General features: G+C 33.1%; 1 protein-coding gene across 11 annotated transcripts in view; it reads left to right on the top strand.

Annotated features, from left to right (window-relative positions):
* itcha (itchy E3 ubiquitin protein ligase a) overlaps positions 1-19,054 on the top strand; it is a 51,734-nt gene that overhangs the window by 27,480 nt on the left and 5,200 nt on the right. For 7 of the 11 annotated variants that reach the window (XR_015492461.1, XR_015492462.1, XR_015492459.1 and 4 more), the window contains 13 exon segments: positions 194-263; positions 621-705; positions 1,544-1,672; positions 1,876-1,948; positions 3,323-3,394; positions 3,494-3,582; positions 3,666-3,825; positions 7,216-7,349; positions 7,852-7,992; positions 11,223-11,343; positions 13,578-13,682; positions 13,773-13,869; positions 17,414-17,486. Coding sequence is in view for 5 of the 11 variants with exons in the window: in XM_087254810.1 (XP_087110936.1) it covers positions 194-263; positions 621-705; positions 1,544-1,672; positions 1,876-1,948; positions 3,323-3,394; positions 3,494-3,582; positions 3,666-3,825; positions 7,216-7,349; positions 7,852-7,992; positions 11,223-11,343; positions 13,578-13,682; positions 13,773-13,869; positions 17,414-17,486 (1,349 nt within the window). In the remaining 6 variants the exon portion in view is untranslated. 11 annotated transcript variants of the gene reach the window in all.

Raw genomic sequence — 19,054 nt, 5'->3', positions numbered from 1 at the left:
AGAGAGAATAGCAGTAAATTTTTTTAAATCTCTGAATGAATTTCTGAAATATTTTTGACACAGTTGTAACAGGACATGCAGTCAGATGTTGAGTTTTTTCCTTAGATGATTTTTAATAAAAAGAATCACCTCTGTGACCTTAGCTGAGGGTATTTCATCTGCTCTTGTTCTTTCCTTCTGCTCATGTCTTCAGCTGCAGGAACAGCTCGCGCCGACAGCTAATAAAGAGTTTGACCCTCTGGGACCGCTGCCGTCAGGATGGGGTGAGTCTGTTTTGTGCTGCAGAAAGAGGAAATTTCATTTCAACCTTAAAATAGAGCAGCTCATACTGGCTTTTTTTTTCTCTGTGTGTGTTTATTTTGGGACGTTATCTATTTGCACATTCTTTATACACTGAAACATAATGTGTGATTCAATCATTTGTGATTATTTGGATGCCGTGTTATTTTAATCAGGATTAGTCACTCAAAAACAATTAAGTGTGTGTGTGTGTGTGTGTGTGTGTGTGTGTGTGTGTGTGTGTGTGTGTGTGTGTGTGTGTGTGTGTGTGTGTGTGTGTGTGTGTGTGTGTGTGTGTGTGTGTGTGTGTGTGTGTGTGTGTTTGTTTGTTTCGCTCACAGAGAAACGTACCGACAGTAATAGGAGGATGTATTTTGTTCACCATCCTACAAGATCCACACAATGGGAAGACCCTCGCACACAAGGGTGGGATCATTATGAGCTGCACGCAATATATTTATACAGTACTATTTAATATTTATATACTGTTGCAATTCTATAAATATTTACAATGTTTTTTTATTTTTAGTTCAATTTTTAGCCGTTTTGTTGCATGCTTTTGTCATTTTTTTTGTTAATAGTTGAAATAGTATTGTTTTTTTATTGTTTTATTGCTATTAAAGTTTTTTATTAATATTCTGTGCTTGCTTATAAATTTGTAAGCTTATGTTCATTTCAATGTACTATTATTTTAATTTTCATTCATATTAATATTATATTAAGCTTTTTTTATATTTTCAGTATTTAATTGATTGAAATTGTGAGATATTTAGTATTTTTGCTGCATTTTTTTAGATATTAATTATATTTAATACAGACAATGTATTATGTTTTATTGCAATTTAAATTATTTTATTTTTTATGTTTAAATTTCATTTAGTTGCCATGGCAGCATTTGTAAGTTTTATATTGAATTAATCAAGTTTTTTAAAATATTTTTTATTCCTTATCTTTTTATATTATTAGTATTATTATTATTATTATTATTATTAATATCATTTTTATTATTATTATTATTATTATTATCATAATTTTTATTATTATTATTTTTTATTATACATTTTTTGCAACTAAATTACCTAATTTCTGTTTTATAATTATTATTATTATTATTATTATTATTATTATTATTATTATTATTAACCAAATTTCCTCCTTTCTGTATATTATTATTATTGTTATTTATTTGTTATTTATTTTATATTTTTTTACAAGCAGGCAATAAGCATTATATTTGTTGTAATTAATTGTTTTAATTTGTCAGGTTGCTAAATGAGAAGCCTTTGCCGGAAGGTTGGGAAATGAGGTTTACAGTGGATGGGATTCCCTATTTTGTGGATCACAACAGAAGAACTACAACATACATAGACCCCCGTACAGGAAAATCCTCGCTGTGAGTTCTTATATTATTATAAGAAAAACTTTTTTATTTTTAAAACCTTCAGCATGTTGATTTTACACAGTGACGCTCCTGTTTCAGTGTACAAATTAAGTTCAATGTTGTTTTGTTTTGTTTTTAATCAGTGCTGATGCATTGCAGTGAGGTTGTGTGTGGTGTTTTACCATCTGTCTGTTTGTGTCTTTGTGGACCTGCAGTGAGAACGGCCCTCAGATCACATACGTACGAGATTTTAAAGCCAAAGTGCACTATTTCCGCTTCTGGTGTCAGGTAAGACCTCATGGAGGAGTTATACTAATTTAAAATGATTTTTTATAAAGCTGTTTTAATATCTCCTGATGTCTTCAAATCTCTGATGTTTCATTTAAGAAGTCGATGCTTAAAACTTTAATTTAAAATCTTGAATTAAGTCATTTTATTGTAAATTATTGGGGGACAGTGCAGTCTGCTTCCAAAAGAAGTTGTGAGTTTTTGCAAGTTATTTATCATATAAAAATGATAATTAACATTTAATAATGACTAATATACATACACTACCGGTCAAAGGTTGGGGTCAGTAGGGTTTTAAAATGTTTTAAAATAAGCTTCTCCTGCTCACCAAAGCTGCATTTATTTAATCAAAAATACAGTACAAATTGTAAAATTGTGAAATGTTATTGCACTATAAAATAACTTTTCAAAAGTAGTTTTTCATTTCATTTAATAATTTATTCTAGGGATTTTAATGATGAATTTTCAGCTTCATTACTCCAGTCTTCAGAGTCACACGATCCTTCATAAATCACTCTAATATTAATTATCATTGTTGTTATTTTATTATGTATAATGTATATTATTATTATTATTATTATTATCGGTAATAGTAATAAAAAATAATGACTGGAGTAATAATTTCCTTTAAAAACAACATGTAATAAGTTATAAATAAATATTTTATAAATAAGTAATTAACAATTAATTATTATTTTTTACATTTAATAAGGGACACCTTGATGAGCAAAATAATGTTCTTTAAAATAAAAACTGACCTCAAACCTTTGACCGGTAGTGTATATTATTGCATAGTATTATTTATTTGTTTATTTATCTTTATGCTGTTGTAATTAACAAAAATATGATTATTAATTATACAGTTTATTATATAATAATAAGTGTCCAAACCTTTGTTTTATTTCACAAGTCAATGTTTAAAACCTATTTTAATATATTGAAGAAGGTCATTTTTGTGATTCTTTTAAAAAAAATTTATTAATTGGCAGAATAAAATAATATATTTTTAGGCTTTTTTTAAAGTTATTTATCATATAAAAATGATAATGAATATTTAATTACTGATATAAATCTATAAATGCTTACTATGATTTATTTATTTTTTATGTTATATTATTGTTTTTGTTTTTATATTAATAATATAAAAATATTATTATATATACTTCATATTTTATAATAATAATAATACTAATATATGTATGATATAACCCATTTTTTGTAAAAAAAAATATATACATTTAATTTATCTGAAATAAATATTAAAACATTTTTTAATTTAAGAGCTTATGGACATAGTTCCAAAACTAATTAAAAAAATTATTTGCAAATGTAAATATTTATTTATTAATTAAAACATGTATTTTAACACCACAGCAATTATCAATGCCTCAACACATCAAAATCCATGTGAGTCGCAAAACGCTGTTTGAGGACTCATTTCAGCAGGTAAATGATGATTTATTTACACATATTTAAAGTTTAAGGGTCTCATTACATGCGATGTGCAGAAATAAATTATACATTTTTAAAAATTGATTTATTTAGATTATGGGTTGCCATCCACAAGACCTGAGGCGAAGATTGTGGATCATTTTCCCAGGGGAGGAGGGGCTTGACTATGGAGGCGTGGCCAGGTACATAACATCATTGATGGGAAGGGATGCACTGAGTTGACATATGCACACATGCACATTAATGCTGTGTATTTCTGTGGCAGGGAATGGTTTTTCCTGCTCTCGCATGAGGTCCTGAACCCCATGTACTGTCTGTTTGAATACGCCGGCAAAGATAACTACTGCCTACAGATTAACCCAGCATCCTCCATCAACCCAGACCACCTCAAATACTTCAAGTTCATCGGCCGCTTCATTGCTATGGTATGATAATCATGATGAAGTGTGGGGATGTAATGACGAGCCAAAAATTATTGAGACAATCTAATTGTGAACATGACAACCTAAAAACATGCAATTCTGAGTGTGCCTCACATAGGTGAGTGGGCTTGACAGACCACCTGTAGAAAACGCACTCTTTAACCTCTCTGACACTTGCACCAATTTTGCAGATTTTCACCAACCATCACTCAACATCACAAAATTAAAATATATAATAATATTAAAACTCATCGAATCGTGAGTGAATGAATCATTAAAGCAATACTGAAGATCACACTGTACAGTTGAAGTCGAAATAATTATAGCCCTCCTGTGAAACTTTAATTCTTTTAAAAATATTTTCACAGTGCTGTTTTACTGAGATAATATTTTTACAACGCATTTTTAACAAAATTGTTGTAATAACTCATTTCTAGTAACTGATTTTTAAATGTTTTTTCTAATATGTTTCTAGTTATTTTGCAAGATACCAGTATTCAGCTTGAAGTACAATTTTAAGGCTTAACCAAGTTCATTATAATTAGGCCATTGTCATTGGACAACACTTTTTTTTTTGTTTATTCATTTTGTTTGTTCTTTTGCCAGTCCAAAAAAAATTCTTAAAGGGCACCTATGATACAAAATGATCTTTTGGGACATATTTGGACACAAATGTGTAAATTTTTTACATTTCCTGATGTTAAAATAGGATCCAAATCCCAGTGATTTTGAGGCCCACAGCAATGTGACGTAGGAGTAGGGTTTTGATTGACAGGCATGTGTTAACATGTCTCCGTAGTAACGGGTATAAACATGTCCACAGAACATTTCGTCACCTTAGAATTATAAGGTTCTATCTTACATTTTTGTCAAAATTAAGTTATTGACATATTCTTATTAAATGACAACTTATTTACATTGTGATTTTTTTTTTTTATAAGTTGTTTATATTTCAAGACTTTTTATTTAAAAAAACAAAAACTATTTATCTAGAAAGTTGAACTCTAGCTTGGCTCTATAAGGTTCTTTCTGTGAGCCAATCAGCATTTTTAATGCACGTACGAGGACCAATCAGGACCAGCTTTCTTTGTCATTTGCCGGACTGCTCCATTGACAGCAGGAAACACCAGAAAGACAAAATCACAAATAATCAAAGTCGGCTAAATAATGCTGCACCCCACAAAATTGAGATGTGTGTAAATGTGATGATTTAAAAGCATTTTTTGACATTTAGATTAAATGTTAAATTTTACATTGTTGAAAAAGAAACAAAATATTTGTAAAAATTATATATTAAATGTGAAATATTTTAATTTGTGTATATATAGTCAGTGAAACACTTTTCAGTGTTTATTAAACTCATTTGGTCATCGTCTGTTGATTATGCAGTCTTTTAATTTGATATTAAGCCTTGAAGTGCAAATACTTTATTTAATTCATGGGGCATATAATTCAATAAATATAATTCAATAATTCATCTAAAGCATAAAGTTTTATAATTATGATCATATTAATTACATAAAATTAACATCTGCACTAGATAAAATATTTAGCACAGCCTTGTGTTAAATTTAAACAAGTAAAAAATATTCATCCTACAACATTAAATAAATTTTATAGAAAGCACAAATGTTTCTTCCTCACGCCTCAACATATTGTTACAACACCAAACTATATATTTTTGATTGTTTTTTATTGAAAAGTAATGCTTCAATTAATGATCTGCCAGATATAACCTTATAATTCCTAGTGGAAAATGACTTTTCAGAATGAAAAGGTTCTATCTGCATTTACCCTGGTTTATTTACTCCAATTTGCAAATGTAGGAGAACTAAAAGATAGTTTACATTTAGAGTACCTTTGGGGTCTCTGTCATGTTAATGTATAAAAGAGAACTCTTACATACATACTGTTTGCTATATGGAATGCAAAAACTTTAAAGCTCAATATCTCAAAATCATTCAGAACGCAGAGAGAATCTTATAGTTCCAAGGTGATGATTTTTCTCTTGGAAACTGCGATTAAAAGATCTGTTCAGCTCTCTGTGAGAAGCTGCAGCTCAAGAAATAGTTAAGCAAATTTAAAAGTTTTTAAAAGGGTGCATGTTTGTAATAAAATAAATAATGTAAAATTGCTTTTATTCATAAACGCTGGAATCACCTGGTGTCAGTAAACACACGTGTGTACTACACTCAGTAACAGCATTAGTGTGTGACTCATCATTTCAGAAAGGCTTGAATAAACTCCAGCACAACTTCATCAGATAAACTTACTTGGTATTTTTCACTAATGAGTAGGGCCAAACGAAATCTGCGGACGTTTTTTGCTATTTCTTCTGAGAATTTTGGTAAAAATCTGCATATTTCTGCGGAATTATTTCGGGAGTATCATAACTAAAACCTTAATATGTGAAATAAAAAATAACCTCTTTTTAACAATTTTATTTAATGTTTAAAATGCAAATTCAGTTAGATTCACTTTATTTAGTAAACAAAGCAAGTCTCTCATATAATATCTCTACTAAAAGACAGAAAATATTACTGTACAAACTGCATTGCACATAAACCAGATGAACATTTTCACATAAGTCTATAATATCACTATAATAAATTTAAAAACTGAAAAAATATAAACTTACACACATTTACTCAAGTAAATGAACAGAATTAATGATGGGCTAAAAATCTGCTGAAAGCTGCGTAAAATCTGCAGATTTGGTGTGGGCCTACTAATGAGCTGTATTTCAGCTTTATCCATGTTTGTCTCTGTCACTGACTGCTGTTTATCTGACGTAACACAGGAGAAGCAGTTGGAAACGGTCCTCAGACTCAGACTCCAAAATGGGCATATTCTGCATTGTATAATAAATAATCTGATGGGTATTTTGAGCTGAAACTTTACAGACACATTTTGGAGACACCAAAGGCTTATCTTAAATATTGTAAAAGAGGTTAAATTGGTGCATTTAAGAGGCCTAATAATATTGTCCTTAAAAATTTGTTTTAAAAAAATGTAAAAACGGACTACTAAATGAACTAAATGAAATGAGACTTTCCTTTGAAGACAAAATAATGTAGGATATGATGTATAATATTAATGTAGTTTTCAAATACTTGAAAATCTCTGTTAAATGTCATTTGGGATTTTTTTTTTTTAATTCAACATTTCATTTTCGTTTAATTTCACATTTGCAAAGAAACATGTAGAAAAAGCCTAGTAAACGGACACCTTTTCATTTATTGTATAACATATTCAATCTCATTCTGTAAAACTTGAATTGTGGAATCAAATTCATGAATCGAATCAGAAGTGAGTCAGTACAGCCCTACTGAAGTGTCATGTTTTGAAATGCAGTTTAATATTGTATTTTCTGCTTTTTTTCCTCACATACAGGCTTTGTTTCATGGGAAGTTCATCGACACCGGCTTCTCTTTGCCCTTTTATAAGCGCATCCTGAACAAACCTTTAGCTCTGAAGGACCTGGAGTCCATCGACCCCGAGTTTTACAACTCTCTCATCTGGATCAAGTGAGTCTGCATGAGTGCTAACTACAAAAATGACATATATTTATCAATATTAAATATTATAAAGAATACTTTTGTAACACTTTTCAAAGGTAAAAGCCAGTACAACTGTGTAGATACAGTATATAATGACATTATATGATGAATGTTATTCAATTAGTAATTCAGTAGAGGATCATGGTGCCAGCAATGCTAAGGTTGTTAGTTTTAAGGCCATGTTTTGTATAAAAACATCGGTAGCACTTTAGTCTAGGCCACAATTCATGCTATTAACTACTGGCTTGTTACCTGCCTATTATTTAAGGTATTACCTGTTTATTAGTAGTTATAAAGTATGATCTTATTCTGCGTCTTTAATCCAAGCCAAAACCTAAACCTAACTTCTACCTTGCTAACTATTAATTAGTCTGTTGACCTAGTAGTATTAGTTAATGGTTTGTTTATGACAATGTGTTACCAAATCATCTGCCAACTGAAATAATGTACCTGTCTTATTTTTCTACAGGGATAATAATATCGAGGAGTGTGGCTTGGAGATGTTTTTCTCTGTGGATAAGGAGATTCTGGGAGAGGTCACAACTCATGAACTCAAACCTGATGGAGGAAACATTCAGGTGACGGAGGAAAATAAAGAGGAGTATATCAGGTAAGACATTACTGTGCCCAAATAATCATAGTAAACACATTTTGGGACTTGATTTGTTTTTAAAGGTTGTCAAACAGTGTAATGAATGCTCAGACAGAGATGGATCCATGTGCAGTACGTTTATTATACAATTGAGGAATAACAGCAAAAGGTATATACTCAAGTGTGCAGCAGGGCAATACTGGTTTGTAGACAGGCGGCTAGTAATCGGCATCGGATAACAGGCTGGGATCAGGGCTGGCGGCTGAGATTCGGAATCCAAAGCAGGCCAAGTTCAGGGCAGGCGGCGAGATAAGCACAGAGTCGAGAAACAGTCTGGGTTGGCAACAGGAAACAATCAGGATTAGGAGAAAACGCTCAGAAATGTCTGCGGGGCAAAACAAGACTTCGCAATGAAGCAGTGTGTGTGTGTGTGTGTGTGTGTGCTGCTTATATGTGTGTGGAAGGTGATTGCTGGAAAATAAGCAGAACTAAACGGCATTAATCAGAGCAGTTGTCAAGTCAAGTCAAACTAAGCTTTATTGTTATTTACAGTTGAAGTTGAATTATTAACCCCCTGAATTATTAGCCCCCCTGGTTATTTTTTTCCCAATTTTTGTTTAACTGAGAGAAGATTTTTTTCAACACATTTCTAATCATAATAGTTTTAATAACTCATCTCTAATAACTGATTTACTTTATCTTTGCCATGATGACAGTACATAATATTTGACTAGATAATTTTAAAAGACACTTCTATACAGCTTAAAGGGTCACAAAACACCAAAACACATTTTTTTGAGTTGTTGACAGTGCTATATATGTCACATGCTGCTAAAAACACTATAAGGACACATATATTTCACTAAACAGTGTAAATTAGTTGTTTTTGTTTGCAAAGTGAATGATTACAGCGAAAGTCTTAAAATATAGTCTTCTGCTGCATCCCAGGACATACCGGACTATTTGGGAATGAACAAGCCGACAAAGCCGCCAAAACAGCCCTAGCAGGAAAGCTGAAGGAGTGTAAAATCCCACCTTCAGATCTAAAGCCACTAATAAAAGGCTATATTCTTAACAAATGGCAAACAGAATGGGATCAGTGCCCAGAAAATAAACTTTTTGAAATTCAACCTGAAATAGAAAAAAAATGTAATTAATTTTTTTAAGTCAAGACATGATGAGATCGATTATAGAAGATGCCGCATTGGACACACGAGACTCGCGCATGAACATTTACTTAAAGGAAAAGAACCCCCAAAATGTCCGTATTGCAACAGAAACCAAACTGTTAAACATATTCTTGTGGAATGCCCCATTTTTAATGTTATTAGACAACAATATTTATCTGGAGAGACTTTGAAGGAAATATTTTTAAATGTGAATGCCCAAATCGACATTCCTATATCATCCCTCTTTTGCTCCTCCAACACACGGCTGGACACGCCCACTTCCCTGACTTTTTCCAAAGTAGAGGTGTGAAAACACCCTGCTGAAACAAGGGTGTTTCATGGCCCTTTAAAGTGACATTTAAAGGGTTAACTGGGTTAATTAGGTTAACTAGGCAGGTTAAGGGACTTAGGCAAGTTATTGTATAATGATGGTTTGTTCTGTAGACAATTGAAGAAAAAAAAATAGCTTAAAGATTCTTATAAATTTGGCCTTAAAATGATTCTTAAAAATTAAAAACTGATTTTATTCTAGCCGAAATAAAACAAATATGACTTTCTCAAGAAGAAAAAATATTATCAGACATACTGTGAAAATCCTCACTCTGGTAAACATTATTTGGGAAATATTAAAAAAAGAAAAAAAAATCAAAGGGGGCTAATAATTCTGCCTTAAACTGTATAAACATGTGTTGACATAAAACGAAACAAAATGTCGTGTCTCACAGGACCACACAAATAAGAGCTAGTTTAAACCTATACAAAACTAACATACCGGAGCAGTAATCTAACTATTCTAACTACCGACTATTCATATACTATAAAGACAGACTATGCAAGTACTTCAAAATGAGATGTTTTTTAGAGGTATAGTGAAGAAACAAGTAGTGCAACATGATTTGTGGTACATACACAAGTAAAGGACTAACATTTACGAGTCACATCACATGAATTACATTCACGGGTCCTTGTAAGATGGAGTTAAGGTGAAGTGTCTGGTGTATATAGAGAGAAGAGTGTGTCTACAGGTGGTTTGTCAAACCCACTCACCTGTGTGAGGCACACTCTAGCTGCGTCCCAAATCGCATACTTATGCACTATTCTACGCCATTTTGTAGTATAAATAGTGTAAGTAGTGTGTTCACACTGAAAACTCTTACAATAATAAGTGCTCTTTAATTACCCGGATGATGCACTCATTCAGCCGCTAAAATGAAGTGTGTAATGATGGACACTTCACGCACTCAACGACCGCAGGTTTGCTTACGTAGCGGAAGAGGCGGAGCTATCGGGCGCACATGTTGCATAACTGTATTTATTTTGGATTGTGAAAGCAAAATTCTCCTACGAGAGTGATTATAGCGCCTCCCGATGGTGAATGCGGCAATACTCACGGCAGGTATTATTTGATAATTCTGTTGTTTATTTCACTGATTTGGCGACCGTCAAACCTTATTAGGGAAACGGTTTGAATTTCCGCTTAGTAAAAAAACATTTGTGCGCCATTTGGGACGCCACTACATACATATACTATCCTGTTGAGTGTGTAAGTGCATAAGTACATAGTGCATGAGTGCATAGTGTATAGTGTGCCATTTGGGACGCAGCTTCTGTGTTTACTAAATTGATCAGTTGCACATTATGGTCCTAGTAGTGTGTGATTTGATCAACTCATGTTCTTGAATTATGCTTTTGCCACATTTGCTTTTTAATATTTATATATTAGGCAAAAACACCACTATGAGACTACTAATGCCTTAGTGGTTTTGTTCAAAGACAATTAAATTTGCGCTCTTATTCGCAACTAAATGGTGACAGCAATTCACAAAGCACCAACATTAATCATGGTTTTCCTTTTTGACTGAAAAACTGGAAAAAAAAATTAAATAACCCGATTCAGTTTTTTATGATCAAGGAAAGTTTCGGAGGCAGTGTATCGATACGATTGACATAACATGAAGTTTATTTTTATTTATTTTTAAAGTGCGAAAACTACGGACAAAAGATTCAGTGTGCAGCAACCTTTATTCTGGAGTACTGAAGCATTGTGAGGGTGTGATTGTGAAGTTGTTGGTGTTTCAGGTTGGTTGCTGAATGGAGGTTGTCCAGAGGAGTCGAGGAGCAAACTCAGGCCTTCCTCGAGGGCTTTAATGATGTCCTGCCGCAGCAGTACCTGCAATACTTTGACGCCAAAGAACTTGAGGTACACAAACTAAAAATAACAGCCCTGTAAAATTTATATTATTTTCCAATTATTTGTGTTTTACCATTGTTTAACCATTGTGGGCTGTTGGGTCGTTTACACACACTCAAGGGTTAATTTGGAGTCTTCATGTGGCCATAACTTTCTTTGTGTTGCAGCAAATGGAATGATTTTTGGGAACAAATTTTATTTTGACACATATTTTGTAAAAATGCTTTGAAATATTTAAAAAATTCAACAATACACTTACATTTACTACCTTTTGGTTATGTTGGTGGCTGTTTTTGCCTCATTGACTTCCATTATAATGACTTCTTTTATTGCAAAGTCATGACAGCATTTAATCATGCATTTTTGATTATTGCTGGTTTTCCCTGTTGGGAAGAGGTCAAAATTGGCTGTATTTGGCTATTGACGATTTGACACGATTCAGGATCGTTTCGTTCTTCAAAATTGTTGTTCGTCAAAGTTGTTGTCATAGCAGCAGTTCTGGCCGCTCAAACCTGCTCGGAAGCAGCTTATCTCTTATGAACAGGATAATACTGAAAGTATGTACCGAATGCTGATATTTTCTTACAGTAGTAGTTACATCCACTTGGGAAAATAGTAAATATATATTTTAACTAATATATATATATATATATATATATATATTGTAGGGATAGTTTACAGTTTAACCCAAAGAATGACCAATCTGGTAGATGAAAAAGAGCCGTAGTCAGAGATTTAAATAAATAAATCAAGTTTACTGAAAATAGTTTGCAGTTTCATTCGCAGAAGCCAGCTTCAACACTCGTAATCAGTTCCTAGGCCGCTCTGCTTACAATCACCAATCAATAACAATTACACTCTCACATAACGTCATTAACTGCGTCATACATAGAGGTGTTCTAACCTGATTGGTTAAAACACAGATAAACTAGGAACATTTCTACGTGGAGTTCGTGCGTACAATTCTGAACATTATCTTAAGCATAAACGTCAGACATCCTTTAGACTGATTAGAGCTGACTCCAGACCTGTGAAATGGATCAACAATCAAATAGAACACACTCACACAAAGTATAATCTGTTTCTAATCCAAGGCTGAGTGTACTCTCAGCCGTCTTTATCAAAACTGGTTAAAAATTGGTATAATCTACATTCAGGCAGTTATAATCTTACTACACAAAGTCTATCTTGAATAAAAGTAGAATCACTTTAAAAGATTTAACTGTAAAAATAGCAAAATCACTTTAGACATTTTAGACAGTATTAACTCCTAGAAATAACAATAGGAACAGTTGATTCCAGTCCTCAGCCCTCAGTTCCACTCAAGGTCTCCATAACCTCTGACCTAGTTTGCTGGCTCCTGAAAATAGGTATAAAGAGACAGGCAAATGCTTTGAACATTCTTATATTAAGCAATGTGTTAACTTATTCATTAATTAAAATCAATTCACAGTTAAATACTGAGAAACAGGATGATGAAAAGGATAAACGTTGGTGTATGTATTTATATTTATATATATATATATATATATATATATATATATATATATATATATATATATATATATATATATATATATATATATATATATATATATATAAATTTAAAATATATGTTAATAAAACTTATTCAATCTGGACTCCGAAATAAAAGTGCAAAGACTGCCACCTGTTGGTTCAAAGAGAATATGTATTGATATGAACTTTTTCCGATACAAACGTGTACAATCGCTTTAGTACAATTTGTGTATGATAATAAACATGCACGATATGCAACTTTTTTTAAAATAATAATACATTTATTCAGTTATGAACATGTTTTGACAGCTAATATGATGGTGATTTGATGTTTCACAAAAGTTGCAGACGCCTTTACCAATATCAAAATGCTTTTGTGATGCAAAATTAGTTAAACATTCAGTTATTCTTTACCCCGATTAGGAACCGACTACTATAATACTACTATGGCTACTATAATGGAAAATCCGATCTAAAATGTAAAACTAAATAAATAGCTAAAGACTCCTGACACATGAAAGTGTAAATATGCCTTCCTTAAGATTTTATGTAATTTTGCTCACATGGATAATTGAACATTAATCAGATGATGTCATTACGCTGCTGTGCTGTCAGCCAATCGTTGCATTGCTGATCATGATTTCAAGGGTCTATAGATCTGTCCTTCACAACACACACATCGATCTGCAGTCACAATGTGTTCCTCATGTGTAAATGTGCTTCAGGTTATGCTGTGTGGGATGCAGGAGATCGATCTGGGCGACTGGCAGAGGAACTCTATCTACAGACACTACGCTCGCAGCAGCAAACAGATCGTCTGGTTCTGGCAGGTCAGGCTGATCTGCCATTATAAATCTTCATGCATTATTTATAAGTGATGATATAAGATTTATCCATGCATTATAAACCTGTGTGTTTAGTTTGTGAAGGAGATGGACAATGAAAAGCGCATGCGTCTGCTGCAGTTTGTGACCGGCACATGCAGACTTCCTGTTGGGGGATTCGCTGATCTTATGGGTAAGAGTCACTGTTTGACTGGTTTATTATTGTGAAAAATAAAAGCACAAAATACTTTGGTATAGTACTTTAAATGAACATTAAAATAATATATGTGTGCATATATATTCAATTAGTTAGTACCTGTAACGACGGGGAGTGACACCAACAACAGAAGGAAGAATCCAAATGCAGGTTTAATCGTAGTCAGGCAAGCAATGGTCAATACAGGTGTAAACAGATGTATGAGGGCAATCCAGAGTCGAAGTCAAAATAACAGGCAGATGGTCAGAGGCAGGCAGCAAACAGAATTAAATAAATAAACAAGGCAAGGATCAAAACACGGCAAAGGCAGACAAAGGAAATGTGTTGTAATGTCACTATCAGTAAACTTGACTCGGCAACATGTGTGTGGAAAAGAGGGGTTTAAATAGTCCAAATAATCATTGTGTGAGTGGCTTCAGCTGACTGGGTGTTGTAGTCCATAACATGGCAGATATGTAGTTCAATGAGTGTGAATGTTTGTGCGTGAATGTTTACCAGCGACATCTGGTGGTTGTTCGCTGGTGAACATGACAGTACCATACATATAAGGTAAAACTTGAACTAATCTAACAAAAAAACTGAAGATCACATTTCATATATTTGTACACCCAAATTATCATGTTGGGGGAAAATATAAATGTTTTAAAAATATTAATAGTTCATTAAATATTAATTCAATGTAATAAATAAGAAAATCAAGAGAGACATAAAATATCATATTAAGTTGAAATTTTGTAGTTTGTAATTTATTTATTTTTTTTGCAATAACTCTTTTGAATTGAAATGTATTATTTTTCTTTTATTGTCTTTCTGTGAAAAAACAAAATTCTGTTTCTGAAAAAAAAAAAACAGTTTAATAAAACTGATTTGTTTAAAGGGTCATGAAACCCCTCTCTTTCGGTTCAAGTCTACCTCAGAAAATGCTCAAAAAATGCTTCGAGATGGGCGTGGAGCTCTGCGGGCAGAGGGTGGAGTGGGCGTGGCCGGCAGAGGGTTGTTGCTAGATTGGATATGGTTGCGGTTGAAGTTCATTCATTCATTCATTCATTCATTTTCTTGTCGGTTTAGTCCCTTTATTAATCCGGGGTCGCCACAGCGGAATGAACCACCAACTTATCCAGCAAGTTTTTACACAGCGGATGCCCTTCCAGCTGCAACCCATCTCTGGGAAACATCCACACATATACACACACACACACACTCAAACACTACGGACAATTTAGCCTACCCAATTTACCTGTACCACATGTCTTTGGACTGTGGGGGAAACCGGAGTACATGCAAACTCCCGGTTGAAGTTAACAAGAAATATTTACATTATTTAATAAATTTCCCATTTGTTGTATTTTATTAACGTCTACCCCAACCCTAAACCCAGGCGTTACAGTAACGTATCTTAAATGCTGCTTAACACACACACACATCTGTTAAAAGACTCCTGACACATGAAAGTGTAAGTCTGCATCAAACAACAAAGTTAAAAACTTATTGCGTGCCATATTTAACAAACTATTTCCTTTGATTTTTATGTAATTTAGCTCACATGGATAATTGAACATTAATCAGATGATGTCATTATGCTGCTGTGCCGTCTGCTAATCGTTGCATTGCTGATCATGATTTCGAGGATCGATAGATCTGTCCTTCACAACACACACATCGATCTCAGATCAGTTCATCCTGACATTTTAATCTGATTCGCAAACTTGATTGACGAACCAAATTAGCCAGATCAGTTATTAAGATTAAAAGATCCAAGATCTGCCAAATCATCTTAGATCATTTAGTCGAGGTATGAAGAGCGTACCCCAGCTCTCAGAACACAGTAAACATAGTAAATGTCATTATCCGCACACACTTTATAATCTGCTGTTTTACTCCACAGAACTCCATATAAAGACCAGAAACATGTTTGCACAGGCCTATGATGATCAACAGTAACAATAACAATGCCACACATTATTTTTATTACCAGTAACATTGTACCACACATTGTAACACATTGAACAGGGAAAACCACCAACAATGAAGAATGCATGATTACATGCTGTCATGGGTGTGCAATCAAAAAATGTAATTATAATGGAAGTCAATGGGACAAAAACAGCCACCAACATAATGAAAGGGTAGTCAATTAGAACAGTACACAACACAGAAAGAGCATATATTTCTGTGCAAATATTTATGTTTGTACACCATAATTATCATGTTGGGGGAAAATATAAATGTTTTAAAAATATTAATAGTTAATTAAATATTAATTTAATGTAATAAATAATAAAATCAAAAGAGACATAAAATATGTTAAATTCTCAAAATAAGTACTCCAGGGTGTCCTGAACCTTTAAATGCACCAAAAATTATGGATAGAAATATTTATTTTTTAAAAGGGAGTGTACATATTTATGCTGAAATCATCTGTTTTTATCATTTTTAGTTAATAAAACTTGTTCTGAAAATACAAATAACAAATAAATAAACAAAAATGGCAAGTGACAGCATTTTTGTATTTAAAGAAAAATGCAAATTATTTTTTCTGAATAATAATAAAAACAAAAAAATACCATATTATAACTACACACACACAAAACTATAGTTCTTATAATCATAATAGATGCTTAAACATTGACAGCCGAACATGCATTATGTGCATTTCCTGAAGCTGCAGAAAAAAATGTAACGTTTAGGGTAATCAAAATAAAGGAGATCAAATTATTACTAAATGTTAGGAAAATGAAGGGCGGCGCTGTGGGTAACGCTCTCACCACACAGCAAGAAGGTCACTGGCAGGGCCAGCCTCGGCAGTTTTTGTTCTCCCCATGTTGGCGTGGGTAAAATAGTCTCCACATACTGTCTACTGTACAAAAAAATGAAGCCAAACATCTTGGACATGACCATAGCCATCTTCTGTTGATGATGTCAGGTGGAGCCAGAACTGACTTCAGGTCAAGCACTGGAGCCGCATCCAATTGTTTACCCAGAGAAACCACTACTCACATTTTGTTTTGTGTTTATAGATTTACTTATTTTTATTTAGATTTTTAACAGATTACATGTAGTATATTTTAATTCCTATTTATTTTGAAACCTGTAACTATTGACTTCGATAGTAGGAACAACAAACACTATGCAGGCCAGTGGTTGCAGGTTTCCAGCATCTTTCCAAATGTCTTTTGAAGAAACTCATAAGGTTTGGAACAACTTGAGGGTGAATGAATGTACAGATGTGTGTCGGGACGTATGTATGTGTGTGAATGCAAGAATATATGGGTGTTTCCCAGCGTTGGGTTGCAGCTAGAAGGGTATCTGCTGCGTAAAACATATGCTGGATAAGTTGGCGGTTCATTCCGCTGTAGCAACCCCAGATTAATAAAGGGACTCAGCCGAAAAGAAAATGAATGAATGAATGTAAGGAAAATGCTTTAAATGCCATGTCAGTGCTTTCCACCTCATGTTGAAAAAAATATTAATATTGATAAAAATCGGACATATTAATCAGATTGTGTTTTTATTTTTGCAGGCAGCAACGGACCGCAAAAGTTTTGCATTGAAAAAGTGGGAAAAGAAAACTGGCTGCCCAGGAGCCACACGTGGTAAGATCAGAAAGCCCAATATTCATTGTTTTTTATGATGCATTATCAAATGCTGTTCATCAGTAGACATAACTGAGCAGCAATTCACTCATTTCTGCAAATCTCCCAGACTAAATATGTGGCAGTCAGAAGTTTAGTGGATGCAAACCGTGATTCTTTGTACAGACAAAATGATTCGCCCTCCTTTAAAATTATTATTATTTTTTTTTTTATATTTTGTAAGTTCTGTTTAATTGAAAGATTGATTTCAACACATTTTTAATAATGCTGTGAAATGACTAATCACGTTTAATCACATGGGCCAACATGGTGGCTCAGTGGTTAGCACTGTCACCTCACAGCAAGAAGGTTGTTGGTTCCATTCCCGACTGGGTCAGTTGGCATTTCTTTGTAGAGTTTGCATGTTCTCCCCATGTTGGCGTGGGTTTCCTCTGGACGCTCCGGTTTCCCCCACAGTCCAAACACCTGCGCTATAGGGGAATAGGTGAACTAAACTGGCCGTAGTGTATGTGTGTGTGTGTGTGTGTGAATAAGTGTGTATGGGTGTTTTCCAGTCCTGGGTTGCGCCTGTAAGGCCACTGTGGCGACCCTGGATTAATTAGTGGACTAAGCCGAAGTAAAAATGAATGAATATTTCTCAGGTCCTGTTCAATGAAAAACAACACATTTTAATAATGCTGTCAAATTATTAATCACGATTAATCTCATACAAAATTAATTGTGTACAAAATGCATTTGTATATTTGTTGTGTAAATAAATATATGCATGACTATATAGTGTAAAATGCTTGTTTACATTTATATATAATACAAATTATAGAAGTATAAATATTGATGTAAATATATTTCTTTTGTACATCCTTATCTTTTATGTACAGTATGTGTGTGTGTATGTGTGTGTTGATACATATACACATATATATACACACTACGCACATATATAATATAAAAATACAAATTTTCTTCTTGGATGAGATTAATTGTTTAACGGTAATTATTTTTTAAACCAAATATTTTTAATACCGGTGACATGGTGGCTCTGTGGTTAGCACTGTCGCCTCACAGCAAGAAGGTCGCTGGTTCGGTTTCCCCCACAGTCCAAAAACATGCGCTATAGGCAGGGCCAGACGGAATCTGCGGACGTTTTTTGCTATTTCTGCAGAGAATTTTGGTATAAATCGGCGGTTTTCTGCGGAATTATTTTGGGAGTTTAATAACTTAAACCTTAATAATCTAATCAGATTCACTTTATTTGGTAAACAAAGCAAGTCTCTCATATAATAATATAAAAATAATTTTAATAAAAATAATAATAATAATAATAATAATAATATAATCTTAATAATATATTACTGTACAAAATGCATTGTACATCAATCAAATTAACATTTTCATATCAGTCGATAATAATACTTTAACTCATCTAAAAACGGAATAAATATAGATGTACACACATTAACTCAAGAAAATAAACAGAATTAATGATGGGCTAAAAATCTGCAGAAATCTGCGCACACAGATTCCGCGTGGGCCTAGCTATAGGTAAATTGGGTAAACAAAATGTATGA

This window comes from Danio rerio, chromosome 6 (assembly GCF_052040795.2).
Source record: "Danio rerio strain M-AB ecotype USA chromosome 6, GRCz13ab, whole genome shotgun sequence".
NCBI classification, from domain to species: domain Eukaryota; kingdom Metazoa; phylum Chordata; class Actinopteri; order Cypriniformes; family Danionidae; genus Danio; species Danio rerio.
The sequence above is the reverse complement of the archived record's forward strand: the minus strand, read 5'-3'. Positions and strand labels throughout refer to the sequence as shown.